Source organism: Salvelinus fontinalis, chromosome 14 (assembly GCF_029448725.1).
Source record: "Salvelinus fontinalis isolate EN_2023a chromosome 14, ASM2944872v1, whole genome shotgun sequence".
NCBI lineage: Eukaryota > Metazoa > Chordata > Actinopteri > Salmoniformes > Salmonidae > Salvelinus > Salvelinus fontinalis.
In genome coordinates, this window is record NC_074678.1 from 47854685 (window position 1) to 47876436 (window position 21752).

Below are 21752 nucleotides of genomic sequence, written 5' to 3' on the forward strand. Positions count from 1 at the left end.
TAGGCTTACAAGCTCAAATAAAATACATTGAATACTTCAATAATGTGCTTCCTTTGGAAATAAATCGAACATCTATGTTGTCACATAAATTAGATTATTTATTATATTGTCTCTGTGTGTGTGTGTGTGTGTGTGTGTGTGTGCGCGTGTGTGCGTGCGTGCGTACTGTCTTTTAATTAATCATTATGAAATCATCGACACTTGTTCTATTTCCTTTTTATAGTTTCTTAATAAAAATAATTAAACAAATCACAATGTGAACCAGAGCTACCATACATTTCAATGAAATCCCCCCCAACATGTTCCCTTATTTGTCTTTGTCATATAAAATAAATGTTGCCTTATTCCTAATCGATTTCTAACTGAAGTTTGCAGTACTCTACAAGTGCCTGTAGTCCTAGTAACCTAAAGCCATATGGTTGTAGTGATATTTGCTCATAATTTACTTGGCACCTGTCCATGACCTGCTGTTTCGTCAATAGCACATCAATTTCTCTCCCGTAAAACGACTCTCCTCGATCAATATCTTCATATCCTCCCATTGGCCAACTGACAGTGCCTTCATTGGTGCAGAAACGCAATGACTCGAATACTGCCGACTCAGTGGATGCATCAGATGTCAGTCAAAGGGAAGACGCATGTTTTGGATGCTGAGAATTGATACTTTAGAAAAGTGTTACAAGTTTATGGAAGCAGAAAGGATGCTGCTGGTTAAGACGTGCTTTTCTTCGCATTTGGCCGACGATGTTGATGTTGACCGAGTCCGACCATAGGCTATACATATTCTCCCCTTTTGTCGGTTCATTAGTCGGATAAGGTAGGTGTCGTCAAGACAATGAAGATCATTCACTTCTTGTCAGTGTATATTCTTACATTTATCATCCCAAAAGATTCCATGTTATTTTCCAATTCGGAAAACAATGCCAAACGTTTAGGAGATGGTTTGATGTGTCTTCAAATCTTTTAAAGTGGATATGTGATTTTCTGTCCCGAACACAGGTAAATGTGAACACAGAAAATACACATTGGGAACAACGAAATTCCGATGCAGAAATCCTCAGCACTCTTCGGAATGGTCAGTCACTGCCAAACCCCATCGTTTTCAGACTTCACGGGACTGACTCTCTCCATGTACAGCAGTAAATCGGACATCTGCGCCAGACGCATCGGGAACGACGGTTTTGGAGCCCAGAGTCATATGCAATGTCCGAGTCCAAAGCGGCATGCCGCGCCAGAAGAGCGCTATGGACCTCAAGATAAAAGCCTTCTGACAGCCAAATCTCCCCGCGCATGCTTCTCTCTCTCCCCCGAACAAGGTAAAGCTAAACCTTTGATTCAACGCGCTCATCTGTATCGCATAATATATTTTATCAGTAAAATCTAACGTTAGTTGTTTAAAGCAACAGTTTTGTTGGGCGGTGAAACATGCTGTCTAAATCTAAATTGTATCATGCCAATATTGGGGAAATATTAACACAATCACTAACATTTATAGCTTCTAATTTGCACTTTTTATGCTAAACAGGGATTCTATTTTATAAGTGTATCAAATAATATCCTATTGTTGTCATTCCTTCCAGCCCTTATTGTCATTCCTTCCGGCCCTTATTGTCATTCCTTCCGGCCCTTATTGTCATTCCTTCCAGCCCTTATTGTCATTCCTTCCAGCCCTTATTGTCATTCCTTCCAGCCCATCCATCTGGTTACTCTGAAATTGTGCCAGAGTTTCTAGTTGGCTACATATGGAGTCTTTATAAGTGCACTGCTCTTCCCTTTTGATCCAGCGGTGGGGCCCTACTGTATATTTAGTTGACAGATCTGTGTTTGCAGTTGTGGATTCTACTGTTGATAACAACCTCATGAATTAAGTGCAGAGGTCACTGATGTATAGTCTTGCCAATTTCATAAAGAGCACCACAATCAAAGTCATCTCAGCAACACAGCGCAGCCCTGTGAAGTGATTAAAGGGATACATGTGAAGGGACAGCCAGAGAATGGAGCACTTTGACTTCTCCTCTGTGGATCATCAACAGATGTGACTGCACTCACTTTAGGGAAAGTGCTTCATTGAACACGTTCTGTATGAGGACAGATTGAGGTGGACAGATGCGGACATCTCTGGAGTATATGAGCGGAATCCATCTTATTGAGCAGTTACAGATAACATACTGTAATTGGATAGGTACAAACTAACTTCAATAGACAAATTGAATAGAACATTATTTATGTAGCCCATTAGCACACGTTTATTTTAAGAAATTCATTTTAAGCGTAAATGTGATAGTAGATATTGTAAGATGAAATGCCATTTGTTTGGTGAATTACCTAAAATAGTTTGAATTTAAGCATCATTGAGATTAATAAACATTCCTCAAGGCTATTCTATAATCTAATTTATAACCTCCTCACTCAGGTTTATTAACGAACATTAAATTGTTTTAAAAAGAATGTCCCCCTTTAATTATTGGATATTGTGAACTGGGATGAATGCAGGTAATGCTTCATGATGTAGAGGTATTATGCGGCAAATATCTTGTCTGGGACTTAAATACTTGTGTTAGCGCCTATGTCTAACCCCTAAAACGTTAGCTCAGTGGGCTAACATGTCGATGGTGAGTTGTGCAGATGGTCTGAGTTTGATACTCTGCCGTTAGTTACACACACATACCGTCTGCTTCGAATCTACGTCAACCATACAGTATTATTTGTAGTTTCTTTCTATCATGCTTTGAAGATAGAATTATATTTTTATCCTTTTCATCATTCAGAAATATAGATTTTATAGAATTTGTTGAACTGAAAAATTTCTGTTGTTTTGTTTGATATTCCCATTTTTTCAATCATAAATTATTTTTGACTGTGAATCCTGCACAGGCCGTGAGTGCAGTGACTAGTCTTCAGACCCTTTCATAGCCGTGTCTTGAAATAACGGTCAGATATATACAGTCAGGTCCAAAATGATTGGCGCCTTTGATAAAGATGAGCAAAAAAGACTGTATAAAATAAGTAATACAAATCCTGAGCTATATCTAATATTGTATGCTGAATTTAAATGTAAAACAATTCTGCTTATGCATCCTTATTGCAACACCAAAATCACCAAAATCACCAGTGGTGTATGAGCTCTATTTTCATATCATCTGACTATAGCACCAGTTTCAATCCAAGTGCCAGTGCCGTTTAGCAAACTCCAGGTTTTTACATTTGTTGGATGACATGAAAATAGAACTCTTTGGTGTTGAAATAAGGATGCATAAGCAGAGAATAATCCCATACCTACTGTAAAATAAAACATTAATAACGATGTTTTAAGTGAGAAGTAGGCATTAGTCAGAGGCCGAAAAATAAAGGAAATTCACATGAGCACCACAATTCCTACTCCACCCATGATCTACCAAGGTTTTCCAGCACTACAGTAGCAATGTTGATCTATTGTACTTCAAACAATGTGTATGCAGGTTGCTTAGGATTCAAGCCAGGTTACCTAGTGTTTGGAGTAACGTTAGCTAATGTTAACGTTAGGTGAGCAATGCCCATTACATGTATTATACATTAGCAGTGTGGCAGTTTCCCAAAGTTTGGTGTTGACTATGAACTTTACTTAGCTAGCTAGCTAGCTAGCTGTGCTTTTTGGAAGAATGTGGGAGATATTTTCAACATTGAGTTGTCCCGGTGCATCGCAATCTGTCCATACAGTTAATGTTACAGTCTTGTTGGCTTTTAGCTAACTAGCTAATGTTACGGGCTAATGTTAGTTGGTTAGCTAACTGGCAATAGCGGCTAAGGACATTCGCTATCTTGTTTGTGCTTATGTGGTTGTGTTCTGATTACACGCAAGTTTCAAGGCCAACAGTTTACACAGATAACTTCAACCATGTGAAACACCTTCCATAGTAAAGTATAGCTAGCTTCCTTTGCTTGTAGCTTGCCTCTCATTCAACTGGTGTTAGCTAGCTACTAGCGCTATTTCTGTGCAACCCAAGTGCATTGGCCCGATTTTAGAACTCTGAGATTCAGCTGAAAAGATGTTAGCATTGTCAGAAATGCTACAAAAAGATAGCACATCATTGGTTCTTTAATGGACAGAAATGAGCATGTGAGAGCGATAAATGATACATTTAATCAAAACAGTTGCCCCTACAAACATATTCAGTCCGAAAGGTGGCAAGTCTAATGGTCACTTTATGGATGCTGTAGTCTCGTCCTTACTGATGCCTAGATATTCAGCTAGGTCAGGGCAAGAAATTGTATTTTTGTCCTAATGCCAATGACCTAATTCGGTATGTGGTTCTTGGTAATGGCCAGATGGCTCATGATGAGAGGCTGGGAGTTTGTTGTGTACCTCCAATCAAGTTGATTTGCTAATTTTCATCGACATTGGTGTCATATTGGCTTAGATATGAGAGTAGGGAGATTGGAATTTAACATTGAGCTTCAACCAATGCATACAGTATACTATTTTAATATGGTGGTGGATCTTTGATGTTATGGGGCTATTTTGCTTTCCCTGGTCCTGGGGCCCTTGTCAAGGTCAATGGCATCATGAACTTTACCCAGTACCAGGGTGTCCTAGCCAAAGACCTGGTAGCCTCTGCCAAGAGGCTAAAAATTGTCCGCAAGTGGATCTTCCAGCAAGACAATAACCCCAAGCACACATAAAAATCCACAAAAAAAATTGTTAATTGACCACAAAATCAATATTTTGCAATGATAATCTCAGTCTCCGGACTTGAACCCCATTGAAAACCTGTGGTTTGATTTGAAGAGGGCAGTCCATAAGCGCAGACAAAGGATATCAAGGATGTGGAAAGATTCTGTATGGAGGAATGGTCGAACAAAATCTTTATCTGAGCAATTGTATTAGTATAATATATTATAATTGTCACAAAACATTTCATACAATACGGCTTATTATTAGTATTACTTTTTGCTCGTCTTTATCAAGGGTGCCCATAATTGTATATAGACAGACACCATTGTATACCTACCCGGATTATGTGGGGGGGGGGGAGCCTGGTCTACTTTACATCCTGTTGAGAAGATATTATATTATGTTGTTGTTGTGCAGCAGAGAGAGGGCAGATGTAATTACTCCCTCATCCTAAATTATGATGATACAAAACCCACTTTTATATTAGCATTCATCCTTTAACAAAAAGAGGCTCAAAGGATTTGATTATTGTTCTTCCTGGCCAAACACAAACCATATGTCTCTGAATGTGTCTCAGAATTTATGAGGACTGACTCCTCTGAGCTGAGCACCGTTGTGCCCTCACCATCGTCCCAGACCAACATGAATCATGACATTTATTTTTTTTACGATGCTTTTGTACTGGATTTGTTGTTGTGAATGTGGGAATGCAAGATATGCTGTGGAGGAAGTTATGGTCTGTGTGGATGAATATTCAGGAGATAATTTATAGTCCTTTTTTCATTTTCTTGAAAGACATTCAGATGATTATTCAGTGTTGTGCATTTAGAAATATTAATGAAAGGTAAACACGCATATACATTTTTTTTTCTTGCTTCAGCTGTCCGAAGGTATTTTTTATAGCAGACAAAAATATGTTCCGAAGTAATAACAGCGATTGAGTTTTTTGTTTGGGGTAAAGTTTAGTGGAATAGTTTCACGTATTTTTTTGTCTTAACACAGTTCAGCCTCTTTCTTAGGGTAGTGCCTCAGCCCTAATCCCTATGCTGACGTTGTGGTGTGTTTTACAGTACTGAATCTATAGACAGTACATGTAAATGATCTATAGGGCTCATCAGGCTTTAGTATCATGCTTCATTTCAGCCTAATCTTATTTCATTCGCCTGTCTCTGGATGAGACTATAGGGTCTCACGTGGAATGTTGGACCATTATTTTAGATTTATGCCATAGATAGCCTGGACTCAACAGATGATGAACTTCTCTCTGTGCGGAGTTGAGACAATGGTTTTAGAGTAAAGAGCATACATTTATCAAACATTTATTCAGAGAAAGTGAACTTTTCGGCCCTGCCTTTAGTAATATTGTATGTCTTTTATACAAGAAAGGAAACTTTGCATGTAATGATAGAAGAATATGGCCAATTTCTTTCCAGACAAAAGGCTTCATCAGAAGAGTTGTAGAGACAACAATGCGAACCACGTGAAACCATCAAAAATGTCCATGCCTTAATCTCGTGTCGAAGCCTTAATTGTTTTAAGATGATCATCCCATGGATCATTTAGCTATTTGATTTAGAATTTTAGGACCCCTGTAGGTATCCTCCCAAAACTATTTACAAATGATTTGATGAAACATTGAATTTGGCCTTAATGTTATTAGCCCATAGAAACAGGTTGAATAACAGATTCATACATGGAAAAACAGATAGTCAAAAATAAATCAAATGTAAGAATGTTTTGAAGTATTTGTCCTATGTCTGAGAGATATAAGAAAGAGTCGGATGCGAAGGATTTACTTCAGACACCGGACAAGGCCCAAATCCCCGTCATTTGCATGAAGAAGAGACAGAGATATAGGGGACATAGGTCGGGGTGCCTTGTAAGGATCCTTACGGCGAGTGTGAAATCCGCCTCTACCATCTGTCCTATTAGCCAACGTGCAATCATTGGATAATAAACTGGATGAGTTCCGATCAAGACTATCCTACCAAAGGAACATTAATAACTGTGATATCTTATGTTTCACAGAGTCGTGGCTGAACGATGACATTGATAGCATACAGCTGGCTGGGTTTTCGGTGAATCAACAAGCGAGAACAGCTGCCTCCGGTAATACAAGGAGTGGCGGTCTGTGTCTATTTAACAATAACAGCTGGTGCACAAAATCTAATATTAAGGAAGTCTCTAGGTTTTGCTCGCCTGAGGTAGAGTATATCATGATAAGCTGTAGACCACACTATTTACCAAGAGAGTTTTCATCTATATTTTTTCGTAGCTGTATATTTACCTCCACAAACCGATGCTGGCACTAAGACCGCACTCAACAAGCTGTATAAGGCCATAAGCAAACTAGAAAATTCTCATCCAGAGGTGGCACTCCTAGTGGCCGGGGACTTTAATGTAGGGAAACTTAAATCCATTTTACCTCATTTCTACCAGCATGTTACATGTACAACCAGAGAGAAAAACTCTAGACCACCTTTACTCCACACACAGAGACGTGTACAAAGCTCTCCCTCGCCCTCCATTTGGCAAATCTGACCATAACCCTGATTCTTGCTAACAACGCCAGTTCATACACTTAATGCTGAATACTCCCTCTAGCTAGCTAGCTAACTTGTAGTGAAGTTCTAGCTAATGCACAAATTAGTTTTCATGATATCTGTTCTGCCGTGATTAGTGCGCTGAGTTCTACAGCACAGCTGACTCTTTCTTCTCTGCGACGTTATTGCGTTGGCCAAATGTTACAACGTAGCGAGGGACAGTGCCAGCTGTCAGAGTCAGATAAATGCTGAATTCTGAGAACAATCCCCTTAACTTTGGTGCCGTACAACTTCATCAACAAGCTGGCAAACGTATGGCCATTGAAACCAGTTAGCACTAGGCTGCTAGCTGGAGTACATTTGCTCAGTTAATCGAGCATAATTTGCCATAGTAGCCAGTGCGTAATAGCTACTGAGAGCGGAGTGATTTTCAGTAGTAGTGTACTATTTAGCGAGTAGGCTGAGATTTGGGACAGAGCCATAGAATCTCCGGCAACAATGGCCAAGCCAGGAGAAACTTTAATAAGGTATCAAATTAAATAAAAAATACAAGCTCAAAAAACATGATCATGAGGAGGCCATTTGTCTATGCTAGATAATATTGTATTTGCTGGTGGGCATTGATATGTATAGTGCCGTAGCCCCAAGGTAGGCTACACTGCAGATTAACTGCTGTTTCCTTTGTTAAGGGTATTGCCCCTGACTGAGTACACTACCGTACCTGAAGCAATACCTGGCCTGCCTCCCTGAAATTCCCATAGAAGGTTCTGTAGACAATACACCAGGATTCCATAGACCAACAAAGTAGACAGATCTCATGCAAATCTTTTTTCTCCCTGCGACTATAATATCTCTTTCAATTTGAACATTTAACATCATCATCATTTTAGGGTTGGACTTTAAGGGACCTAGCTATTGGAACAAAACCGGTAACTGGAGTTTGGGGATTAGAATAAAGATTGTGCTGCACAAAAAGAAGATAATATATCTATCTCTTTTCACTTCAAACATTTCTTATGGCATAACAACACACTTTTCTTTGAATATCCCCAATCCCACTTAGCGGTTTTGATGAAATAGTCTTTAGTCTAAGCCATATTTGTTATTATCTCTGGCTGCTGGGCCGGTCCATTCTGCTAGTGCGGAGGAAGGAGTCACTATTGATTCAAACCCGTTCAGCTCTATCTCACTGTCTCTCACTCTGGGTCTCCCCTCCAGAGCCCATATGGATCATTCCATATGGAACACATCAGGAATTCAACACACCAATCACATCTCAGTGTCTCTGACTAAATCCCCATTATGTGACAGACAGTTCGGTTCAATTTGGCTCTGAGGCATTTAGAGTCGATGTCCGAGCGGAAATCTAATTGGCATAATAATAAAAAAATCCCCATCAAAATCTTTTTTTTTAAAAGTAGAGATGTCTTGTTTTTTGCATGGGCTGCGTCTCAAGCCACCACATCCACTGATATCAGCCTTCCGCGTCTGCGGTGGAAGGTGGCAGAACTAGAGTGGTGTTTGTCAGACCAGGAGACATCCCGAAAATCAGTCTTCTCACAAAAATGTCTGTATCATCCGAAAGGTTTCCGTTTTGCTCTGCGACCCCCCCCACTTCTGTCTGTAGCATCTGAGTGGTTTTGGCTACAATATAATAGCTGAGACTCTCACAAACACAGTGTTCTCCGTTTTCCTCTAAGTCCCCCAAAAGTGTCACGGACTGGTCTGAAGGTAACCTGGTACCGGGCAAAAAAGATGTATGGATGTGAATAGGGAAAGTATACGGCGTCGAGGTCGAGTAAGGGTGTGAAAGAAACATCCGCAGTGGGAAATTATTCAACACGAAGTCACAATCACTACACAATCAGAACGAACGGGAACTATTTCACGCTGGGAAGATTTGTACATTACATACGGCATTGTCTCAAGTCAGATGGCGTCACTCATACGCAATGCTTGTCCCTCAACAGATCGGTTTTGTAAGACTTGGAACTCATCTAATAAACTCTCGATTTTTCTCATTCGCCTAACACTGGTTCCTAATTCTGACTAGAGCCTCATGGGCCCTGGTCAAAAAGGTAGTGCACTATATAGGGAATAGGGTGCCATTTGGGACGCTGGTTATGAGCTTATTTGAGGAAAATGTTTTAATTAGAGCGGAGTGCTGGAATCCTACGCTTTCTCAGATAAATGCACCGGTCTGTCTGTTTATTCAGCTCGTGAAAAGATGAGTAATCGACTTTGGAATGAGTCTGTGAGGCAGCTATGACATTACACACACACACACACAGACACACACACACACACACACACAGACACACACACACAGACACACACACACACACACACACACACACACACACAGTTGGATCACACCACAACTCTTCATGAAGTGGCATTGGCACCCATGTTGAATTCCCCATAACTGACTTAGTTACCTGTGTTTGTGCCCCTCTGATTGAGGAGTGATAATCTGAGTGTTTATGGGAAACAGTCAAACATTATTCCCCATGCTTTTAGTTGCTACTGTATCATAGAACAGTGCTGCTGTTCTTTGCCATCTATTTCCATCTTCTGTTCTCTGTGCTGGACTCCAATGTAAGATGCTTGCATAAACAAACACTAAGGTTGTTTCTCAAATGGCACCCTATTCCCCATATAGTGCACTTCTTCAAAATGTTTGCACTATATAGGGATTGTAATAGGTGCTTTGGTCAAAAGAAGTGTACTGTAAAGGGAATAGGTGCCAGTCGGAACGCAACCCAAGTGTTGTTATGCACGCACACACACACTTATCCCCCACCCACACACAAACACCACTGACTCCTTTTGCCAGGAGTCCCAGCGCCAGCCCATGTCTCTCACAGTGTGTGAGTCACATGACCTCAGCCATGAGGCATGGGTAAATGTGATGGTGCTTCCGCGGACGTTGGGACGGAGGTGTGTAATGTTTGCAGTATGTTCCATTGATTCATAAAGCCAGGGTTGATGATGGCTCTGTTGCGGTATTCCAGTAAAAATCTGAAGTCAGACCTGAGAAAAGGAGAGGAGGGAATGTTCAACGATGGAATGAAAGCACTTCCTTAGTCATCAGAGATAGAGAGAGAGAGAGACACATACACACACACACAGAGAGAGAGAGAGAGAAGAGTTACTAGAGGGAATAGATAATAGAGAGAGGGAATAGATAATAGAGGGAAGAGATAATAGAGAGAGAGAGAGAGTGGGAAGAGAAAATAGGGAGAGGGAAGAGATAATAGAGAGAGAGGGAAGAGATAATAGAGAGAGACACACACAGAGAGAGAGAGGGAAGAGAAAATAGAGAGAGAGACACAGAGAGGGAAGCAATAATAGAGAGAGAGGGAAGAGATAATAGAGAGAGACACACACACAGAGAGAGAGGGAAGAGATAATAGAGAGAGAGACACAGAGAGGGAAGCAATAATAGAGAGAGAGGGAAGAGATAATAGAGAGAGAGACACAGAGAGAGGGAAGAGATAATAGAGAGAGAGACACACAGAGAGAGAGAGAGGGAAGAGATAATAGAGAGAGGGAAGAGATAATAGAGAGAGAGACAGAGAGAGTGAAGATATAATAGAGAGGGAGGAGATAATAGAGAGAGAGAGGGAAGAGATAATAGAGAGAGAGGCACACAGAGAGAGAGGGAAGAGAAAATAGAGAGACACAGAGAGAGAGGGAAGAGATAATAGAGAGAGACAGAGAGAGAGAGAGGGAAGAGATAATAGAGAGAGAGACACACAGAGAGAGAGGGAAGAGATAATAGAGAGAGAGGAAAGAGATAATAGAGAGAGAGACACATGAGAGGGAAGAGATAATAGAGAGAGAGGGAAGAGATACTAGAGAGAGAGAGACACACAGAAAGAGAGAGGAAAGAGAAAATAGAGAGAGAAGGAAGAGATAATAGAGAGAGAGAGAGACACAGAGAGAGAGGGAAGAGATAATAGAGAGAGAGGGAAGAGATAATAGAGAGAGAGGGAAGAGATAATAGAGAGAGAGGGAAGAGATAATAGAGAGAGAGACACACACAGAGAGAGAGGGAAGAGATAATAGAGAGAGAGACACACACAGAGAGAGAGGGAAGAGATAATAGAGGGAGAGACACAGAGAGAGAGGGAAGAGATACTAGAGGGAGAGAGCGTACGAGAGAGACACAGACCGACTGAGAGAGAGAGAAAGAAGACAGAAAGAGAGGGAGAACACCCTGATTCTGGCAGTAGAGTGGGTTGAATCTCTTCAGTCACACAAAGGTGTCCCAGGAATACTCATGACGTTTGTGGAAATAAGAGCTGACCGGAGATGGAACTAGGTAACGGGTGTTGCGTCAGCTTTGCTGAGGTTGTTTTAAAGACCCTGAGATGTTTATTGGTGTGAGGTTATGTAGTGACAGAGCATTTCCTCTTGAGTGTCCTCTGAAAAAGCAACTGTGACACAACCATCGGGAAACACACCTACGCAAGAATGTGCGCGCACAAACACACGTATGTGAGCGAGCACACACACGCACACACCGGGCACACACACGGACAAACACACACACACACACACACACACACACACACACACACACACACACACACACACACACACACACACACACACACACACACACACACACACACACACACACACACACACACACACACACACCATCAGATATGACTTAAACATTTATATGGTTTGTGCTGAAGATGTAGTGAAACACTTTCTACTGCATGTTTCTTTTTCAAATAGCAGCAGTTCTCTCACCAATGAGGTTTTCACTTGTTTCACTGTTCTGTGAGTAAACTAGTACAGAATGTATTGTCTTTTGGTGAATCCTCTCCTCAAAGTAATTATATTAGTGTGGTATGACTGGCATGTCACACTAACCAAAGGCATCCTGACGTTCCAGAGCCAGAGCACTCTGCCAATGTAGCCCCAACAGTCATTCTGCAAAAATCTGATCTGGTTTGAATGAGTGTCGAAATATCTTTGGAACACCAGAGGAATTGTGCGTTGGACCTTGGTTTAAGAAAAACAGCATTGGCTCAGATATGTCATCATGAAATGTATTTTTAGCATGAACTTTGCCTTGAGAATCACTCATAAAGTTTCACCCACACGTTCCTCCTTTTTTTTCTTGATATGGCGGATTAAATTCCTACACGTGAAATGGATCTGATTGTTTTGCCTGAACTCTTTCACTGACTCTTAGCTGAGATGATTCTCTCTCTCTCTCTCTCTCTCTCTCTACATCTCCTCTCTCTTTCTCTCTCTGTGCCAGGGGAGGCATTACATGCCTTTAGCCACACGTACATAGAGCCTGTATTACTCATGCATTTTCAGACGACAGCGACTGCGTCTCCCGGACCTTTCCCGTGTATGACTTTAGCGCCCGGGTGGTTTTTTGATTTACATGTCGGCTGTGGCACTTGCTGTTCTTGGCTCACCTCTGCCTTGTTTCATCAAAGAGGGGGGAAAAAAAATCTGCTGGCTCTGCGGCAGTTCGATAGGCTGTGCTTAGCAGAGGCCCGCGGAAGATGGATGGGTCCAAAGGCTGACGGAGATACCGGTCATCAGGGCCTTGTTTCACTTGACCCTTGACCTCCTCCCTCCCCGTGGCCAGGCTGATAAAAAGTACTGCGCTGAGCCGGTGGGTTAGCTTCGTTCTCTTCTATTGAAGATGTGGCTAAGTAATCACCCGGTGCTGCTCTTGTGCTCCAGAATATGCCTTATAGCTAAGCTGGTACTTACCTGTAGTTACTGGTATGAGCAAATGTAGCTTTTGAGGCCAAACCTATTGCAACAGCAACTCGCTCTCCCTTCCAATGTACAGTACAATAACAGTACACAGTCTCTTGTGGATAGTGTCTGAAACCAACGGCCCTAGCTTTTACAAGGCTGGGCATGTCACCGACTAATCACCAAGCCAATCAGCCATTGGCTTCATCTGAGTGGTCAAAAACAGAACGGGCAAACATGATGCTTGCAGAGCTGTTTTATGCCTTCATTAGCGAAGGGGAGGAATCAGCCAAAAGGCTCAGTTTTATCCTCTCTGTTGTTCGCTGTGCGTCTGTGCCAGGAAGCTGCCATGGGGCAGTGCCCACTGAGCGGACGACGCGATTGGCTGGCTCGGCCCCAGAGGACTATGAAAGACATTATAAAGTCTAATAGTGCAGTTTATATATTTTATTACTGCTCGTTAATAAAAGCCCAGCGTTCTGGAAGAATTAGTTATTCTCTAGTCCTGGGTAATCCAATCCAGCCCTGCTGCAATATTAAATGACACTCCCAAGCTTTCCCCTGCCTGGACTAATAACCGCACATGAGCAAGCACTGAATTAAGTTTGTTTAGAGAAAAAACACTTTGCTTCTTTCGCAATGCTCGTGAATGATGTGGGCTGTCATCCATCATAAACCGAAGAAAGACAAATTGTGTTACTGTACCTTGCTACTTTTGACTTGTACGTTCAGAAGAGTGCTGTGTGTTAAGCGTTTTTCAAGATAGAGATGTGTCTATATCCTCTCATAATATTTAGGGAAATTAGAAACGTAATGAGTGATTGCGCAATAGAATAAGAAAAATAGCCTATGTTTTAATTCTGTACGTTGCTTGCCTGCTTTACGGTAATGTGCAGTTGTGAGGCATTCATCTCAGTTTTGTCCGCCTGTCAACATGTGTTTGGGGCAAAGGTTTTGGATTCCTTTGTTGTTCTCTCCAATTTAAGAACAGGGTTCACTTTGACAACTTGTTTGACACCACACCAAGGCTACAACGTTGTCCGTGCCAAAGCGTCAATCCAACCGATGAGGCTGTGCAAAGACAACAGGCCCTATTCAATCAAAACGGGTTACAGGTCTCCGAGGAAAAACTAAAACAACATTCTGCTCCAAGAGAGCATGTTTGAATTAACGTGCTGCCCAGTTTCTTTTCGCTTCTTACAGTGAAGATTGCATTTGAATTCATGAAATAAATAAAACAATCTCGCATTGCTTGCAGTCTCGCAATATGGATACTGTTTTTGACTTCGACCAGTTTTACTCGATGAGAGTCCAATGGTAAGACTTCAGACACATAACATACTTAAAGATGGAATATTGAAAATGGTATTAATTCAGGCAGATGCATAAATATCTTCTCTCTCTTACGCACACACACACACACACACACACACACACACACACACACATACACACACACACACACACACACACACACACACACACACACACACACACACACACACACACACACACACACACACACACTTAACATACAGTAACTTTGAAGTATACAGGCGTCAGTGCCTCTCATTTAATCCTCAACGTAATACACTAATCATATCCCAGACATACTAGTAGACCGTATGCCGGGAGGAAGTGCAGTATTACTGGGACGTGGGGTGACGGTGGTTCCCTGTCCAGGTTAATCCACCAGCATGGTTGAACTGGGACTAGGAACTGACTGAGAAACCCAGCCCAACACATGGGTTGCGTCCCAAATTGTACCCCGTTCCCTATATGGTGCACTACGTAGGGAATGGGGTACCATTTGAGACATGGCCTGGGATGTTAATAAAGTTTGGAGGCTCCGTGCCAATGCTGTGATTACCCGGTACGCTTTGGGTTATTTAGACAGACTTCAATTAGATTTGAAATGAGAGGCCGCTGTTGGGATGGTTAATATTGTAGGGGAGAGATGCCACAATGTGATAAGGACATGCAATTTCCCACGATGGGCTTCTTCTGCCTTTTCTCCCGCCTTAATGCTGTAGATTGTCTTCCTTCTCCTACCTGTCTGGGACCTAGAGGAAGAGACTGGTTTCGTCCCAAATGGCACCCTCTATTGTACTCTACGTTTGACCAGAGCCCTGTGGGTAGTGCACTAAATAGGGAATAGGGTTCCATTTGGGACGGACTCTTAGAGACTCTCTTCATATCCCTATGTATACTTCTAACTTATTTTCTTTCTTATTTTTTTTGTCTGCATTTTGCCGGCATCCAGCTCGCAGAATAACTAACCTAGTGATATAGGGCGGCAGGTAGCCTAGCGGTTAGCGCGTTGGGCCAGGAACCAAAAGGTCGCTGGTTCGTGCTGACGAGTTGAAAAATCGGGGCACTTAATCCTAATTTGCTCCAGGGGCACCGTACTACTATGGCTGACCCTGTAAAACAAAACATGTCACCGCACATATCCAGTGAATGTGACAATAAAACAAAAAAACAAAAATAATTCTATCCACTTTAATTAAGAAGATTATATTTCTGAGGTTTGTCAGATGTTATTTCAATCATAGTGTTCTGTGGACTTCTGACCAAACTCATTTGAGATCCTGACTTACGTCTTTTTAGCTTTGACACTGATGTTGCTGACTGCTCTCCCAGAGATGTTTGCCTGATCTCGCCCTCTGGAGCTGGAAACCACATCTCACAGATGAGCTGCTGTCTCGTTCCAGAAGTTTCCACTGGAATAGGAGAGGCATCATCGCATCACTCATCTGTTTGACTCATTCTATTTACTCTGTCTCAGGAAGAGCTCTAGGGCTTGCCCAATGTTGCTTTTCTATGTCACCAATTTCTGTCTGACACAAGACGACCTGCCCCGGCCAATGGGAAGTGTTTAGTAAGATTAAAGCTGCTACATAATTTAATCAACTTCTTAATATCAAAGATTAACCTCAAATGATAAACCCCATTGAAATCCATGATTACTCTCCTAGTCAGTCTCCTTGTAAATGTGCATTGGGTGAGTTTGCACCCCGAGTTTGCACCCCGCGTCACCCCGAGTTTGCGCCGCCACCTCTTCACTTACACGTTAAACCTTTTCCCCCCAAGGCTCAGCAGTCCGTTTATATAAAAAGCTACTTAATGCAACCATCATGTTAGACACTTAGGATCTCTTAGGGGGTTATACTGTTGGCAGTTACAGGAGCGAGCTGGGTTTAACAAGTACGGACCAGGGCTGAAGTCGGGTGCACAGTGGGGGGAACCGGAGACCGACAGATACATGAACACAGAATGGGACTGGAGTGGTATGTGCGTGCGTGCGTTTCTGTGTGTGTGTACGTGTATGTGCACCAGTGTGTACACAACACTGTATGTGCTTCTGATTGGAAGTAGAAGAAAAACATATCTGACTGAGCCGAGCTTTGAAACAGAGCTTAATCCCACGCGGGGGGGGGGGGGGGGGGGGGGGGGGGGGGGGGGGGGGGGCTCATTGGGGCTGCAGCCAACATCGAAAAGCAAAACAATCTCACTCTAGTAAGAACCAGGTCATTAGAGTGTCCTAGCTGGCCTGACGTTTATGGCCTTTCCCCCAGCTCTGCGCTGTACTCAGCATTTACGACAGAGCCACGGCCCATCGAGAGAAGCTATGCCATATAACTGATTTGCTGGCATTCTCAGGATCGACATAGAATGGACGCGTAGGCTCACAAGGCTCCCATTTAAAGGTACACGCAACAGGAAGCAATTCTTGTATATCACTTTGAGTTTTTGACAAGAATATTTGGGAGAAACGTCTGGCCTTGGCCCCAGTATGGGCTCTAGGCTGAGTCATAGGATTGGGGAAGGGGAGCTGGGTAGTTTTTCATTGTTCTTTTTCAATCTGTTTATTTAACTTTTGCCCTTAAAATCTCAGCGTGCAGCATATGTTGACTAATACTGATCAAAAGCCATATCAGCCTCTTTGAGCTTGTATCGACAGTGATCTAATAGGGTTGCGTTTCAAATTGAAATGAAGTTAGGCAGCTCTGAGCCTCTGACAGCCAGGTGCTGAGTAGCTGGCTCCGAGCACGGCAGCGGCGGCCAATTGGAAAATGCTTTGCAGAATTTATCTGCACCCTTTTCCCTTGACAAATTATTGTATTATTCCCGCACAGTTGGTTTTCATTTAGTCTTTTGGCTATTGGCTAATGATTAGGTTAAGAGCATGTGGGCCATTCCCCTTGTTGTACAACTCATACATACCCTAACTGGGGCTAGTCAAATCAAAAACATTCAATCTGACCAAAACATGCAATGTTACCGACGTAAATGCCTTGCGTTCTGAAGAACAAACAGAAAACTACTCCTGTAAACAAAAGTCAATCATGACAGCATTTATCAATCACAACTACAGTACAACACCCACAATCCACCATGCCCTCTATGGCATGACATTGGCATTGACTGTCAAACTAGGCGACCAGACCTGAAGACCTAGCCTCCTGTAAGGTCATCCCCCGCTGTCACTATATACCCTTAATTACATTACAGACCTGTGCCTCATGTATACACAGGGCAGACGGCCTGTGTAACTGCCTAACTGGCCTGCCACAGATGGGAAGAAAAGATAGGGTCTGGGAGTTACTCACCACCGTCGCCTTCCCTTGTCTGTATGCCTGCTCTGCTGCACTCTCCCTGACCTGGGACTCAGTACACCGGGCCTAGGCCACTAATATTTTACAAATGCTAGGAGTCTCCACGACCGGGCCCTCTCTGAGATGGCTTAGTCAAAACAGTTGTGAACGCTTGGCGCTCCTGAACGAGTGTATGCATAGCTGCTTGAGACAGGGCCTAATTCAAACAGTGGCTAACTAACAAATACCTGCTGCTTTGCTCGGCAGCGTTACACAGGCTCATTGGGAACGATCCATCGAGTTTGACAGTGTGTTTGTTGTTCCCGTGGGGGTAACACATAGGCCTACTGTGTCGCAGTGGGTTCAGAGATGGTTGGAGAGTCGATGCCTGAGATTGAGACATCGAAGGTGCGTAGTTCGATATATAGCCCTGGCTCAAGAGGATTTGAATTTTTATTTGCATTTTGAAACAACTACGGTGATTCGGAAAGACTAAATGTGGATCTAAGTGTTGACTGTGTCTTGAGATGACTGCGACAACTCATGACAACTCTAATACCAGCCCTCAACCGTGTGGCTAACATTTCCCTTAAACATTTCCCTTAACTGATATAGATAGAATCAGTGGATTACATGGCAGCTTGCTTGACACTTGACATTGAACGAAACTCCACATGCACTGTAATCCCAAAGTCAATGGATCGCCTAATTTCCCCGAGAGATTACATGACAGCGACTTCCTACGACAATCTACAATATAATTAAGACAAACTTTTTATCGGAAGATGTGGGTTTAGAATTAGATGATAAAATACAGACATTTTTGTCTCGTCTAAGGTTTCATTGTTGCCTCTCTCGGTCTCTTGAAGAAAAGCCCCTTATGGTTTCTTAGATGGACATGTTTCACATTCCACATGAGTAGAATGCTGCCAACCACACATCTTTCATCTTTAAGAGGACTCGTATTCTATGTCTTTTCATACGCTCTCTTTGTTTACATGGGGTTAGCCACATCTTCAGAATACTCAGTGTCCTAATCATCTCCATACAGTTTAGGCTCTTCTAGCAACCTGGTCTTAAAGCATTTCGTATTATTCTGTACGTTAATCCGAGGACACTCTATTTAGTATTATATGTTACGTTTTGTATGGTATGTAATCATTTCTGGAAGTCCATCACCCATTTCGTATGATATGTTACAAATTACAATTTGTGTTATGTGTTACGAATTTGCAAAACATACAATATGTTGCAAATTTGCAAAATGTAGGATATGTTACGAAAAGCTAGGTGGCTAATGTTAGGGCTAAGCTTAAGGTTACGTTTAGGAGTTTGGTTAAAGGATTAAGGTTAGGGTCAGGAGAAGGGTTAGCTAAACCGGTTATGGTTAGGGTTAGTTGAAGGGTTAGCTAAAGGGGTTAAGGTTAGGGGAAGGGTTAGCTAAGTAGTTACAGAGTAGCTAAAAATAAGTAAGTAGTTGAAAAGTTGCTATTAGCTAAAATGCTAAAGTTGTCTGTGATGAGATTTGAACTCGTGACCAATCACTCTACTTTCGTTTTTGCCTTAAGTAACTAACTGTGTTATGTAATCATACCAAACTTAACATATCATGGAGTGGATGGAGTGTAAATGGAGTGTATCGGATTTACGTACAGAATAATACGAAAATGCTCTGACACCAGGTTGCCTCTCCAGGCACAAACAGAGTAGAGCTGTTTTAGGAGATTTGCAAAGCCAATGCTCAACACTTTGAATAAAGCATAACTGTTTACACTTGAAGTTGATTGCCTCTATAGAATTGACAGAATATTCTAATTACATTTGGAGTATAGCTCTATTAAACTGGGCATAAGCATTACAAGTGAAACAGGCTGTTCTGTGCATTTAAAAAAGACATTGTCCCTTCAATTGGTTTTGGAAGAAATCTGAGGCGAAGAGTGGAATTATTAAAGTCTTTAGAGTTTGTTTTATTTATCAAATTCATCTGTCATGTTTTTTTTGTTCTTTGTTATTTTGATGCACATAGTGATATCTGATTACAAATCATTCACATGGTGTATTGGTTTCCAACTAAACTACAAGCATGTGTCTCTATATGTGTAAATGTTTCAGGGGTTCGGGTGTACTTTATTCTGGGAACAATAAATCTTTTGTGATTTTTAGAATAACAATCATTATTGTTTTCTGCATTTTGCTTTGGACTCCAACTAGCAACAAGCTGGGACTATAAACTAAACGGGACAATGAACTATGTATTTAATAAGTGCATATTTTGAAAGCAGGTTAGCCTAGCCAGAGCCATATCCCTGTAAAGCAAAGTGGTCTGGAGAAGGGTGTAATCAAAGAAACGTTTCGTGTTTACCCTGAAAACCGCAATTTGAGTGAAAGTCGACTCTTGTTAGCCATGTTGTAGATAGCATTAGCAGTTGATCTAAATGCCCATTTAGCTACGCAGACCTCATTTTACATGTACAGTCCTGTTACAATCCTATCATTGGACATGAAGCCCTTTCTAACCTGGCCACTGTAAAGTCTTCCACAGGCCTCATGAGCTGTGGGGCATGAAACGAGTCCAGTAAGAGAGAGAGAGAGAGAGAGAGAGTGAGAGAGGCAGAGCGTAAGGATATGTACACTCCTCGCTGCCAAGGTACACTGATTTAAGAGCACAACACGAGTTGCACCGTAAACCCAGCATTTTTTCTCCATGTTTGTGTCAGGGATGATGTAACATGGCGAGAATTCCTATTTCACATCAAATTTCGCTTTTAAGATCATTTTCTCCCTCATTTTTTTATGCGTAAGGAAACAAACATTTGCATTTCAAAGTTCTTCAAATAAAAAGAAATGAAAAGCAAACCCTTTTATGGGCTTTGGAGTCTATATTGGAAAAGAGTTCAGGGACGAAATGAATATTTGTTTTTATAGTTCGTATAAAGTCCTTCACAATGAATGCCAGGTTATGTAAAAAACTTGAGCCTCAAGCCCTTAGAGAATCCCTCCTAATTCAGCCTTTAAACATCATGGCCCATGCAGCGCCAACAACACAGATGGCAAGGACGGAGTGATTCATTTAATAAAGAAGAATGATTTCTTTATTTCTCATCATTATCGTCTACTTATGCTGCCTTTCGCCACAAAACCAATCGCAAACCGATCCAATAGCGGTTAAAGGGCAGAATTTCCTTTGTTTCCTCCCATCTGCACCTGGGTAGGTGAAAGCGATGGTGAATCCCAAACCACCCCCGCGCCCTACCAACTCGCTCGGAGGGCCCTCTATTGTCACGTGTTGTTGACGAAACTCCGAGGGTGAGGGATACTTTGAGAGAGTGGCGATGGAATCAATAAACCTGGGACACACTCCTGACTTAAATGATGCAATTCATGTTCCACGTTTAAATAATTAAACAAGCATGAAATTCTAATGAACAAATCCCTCCTGTCGTTTTACAAGATATAAACTTAAGTAACAGTTAAACATTTAATTTAGGAGGTATTTCATCTGTTACACGTGTCAGGTGTTGAAATCAGACATAAACAAATGCACATGACATATAATTAGTGGCCATCTGAGGATCTAATTAGCTCATACACCCTTGATAATTTTCACACCTTCAGCTTTGGGACACTTGTGCAAAGGGCAGAGGCACACGTGAATGTGCAAATGGAGGGCCGAGGGGATAGGGGAAGGGGGCGATTTGGGATTCATCCCTAGGTGGCCGACAAAATGGCCGACATTCTTCTTTGCCAAGTGGTAGACTTGTTTCTATGGGAGAGTCTCAATTGGTAATTAATAATCAGTCCTCTCCGCCTTGACCTGGAAACCGATAAGTGGTCGGGTGGTTGGAGAGTCTCAATTCGTTAGTACTGTAGGCTCCTCGATAGCTTCCTTTCGCTGAGGATACTCATGAGTATCCTTTTGGTGCCTGGCGTGGAAGTGTTTGAAAATCCGCCACAGCCCCTTTGAATCAGCTGTTGTTTTCTCAAAGGAGAAAAGCATAAACACATTAAAAAAATTATATGCTAATGATCTCCTTTTATCTATAAAATGTCTTGCACAACTAGCTAAATTAGTTATTTTTATGACTTTACACATTTATTTTGGGATTCCACTTCCACCCCTGTAAATATAATTTGCCTAATGATGCACAAATAGAGAAGAGGCTCATTTCCTACAAGCACATTTGTTTCCACGTTCTCTCTCTCCTCGCCGCCTCTCCT

General features: G+C 42.0%; 1 protein-coding gene across 1 annotated transcript in view; it reads left to right on the top strand.

The window, feature by feature from the left end:
- The first annotated feature begins 641 nt into the window (after window positions 1-641).
- Window positions 642-21752, top strand: part of LOC129869342 (zinc finger protein GLIS1-like) — a 158630-nt gene continuing 137519 nt past the window's right edge. The window contains exons 1-2 of the mRNA XM_055943675.1: window positions 642-817; window positions 1000-1316. Coding sequence (XP_055799650.1) covers window positions 1046-1316 — 271 coding nt within the window. The 5' untranslated portion in view covers window positions 642-817; window positions 1000-1045. The remainder of the gene's footprint in view (window positions 818-999; window positions 1317-21752) is intronic.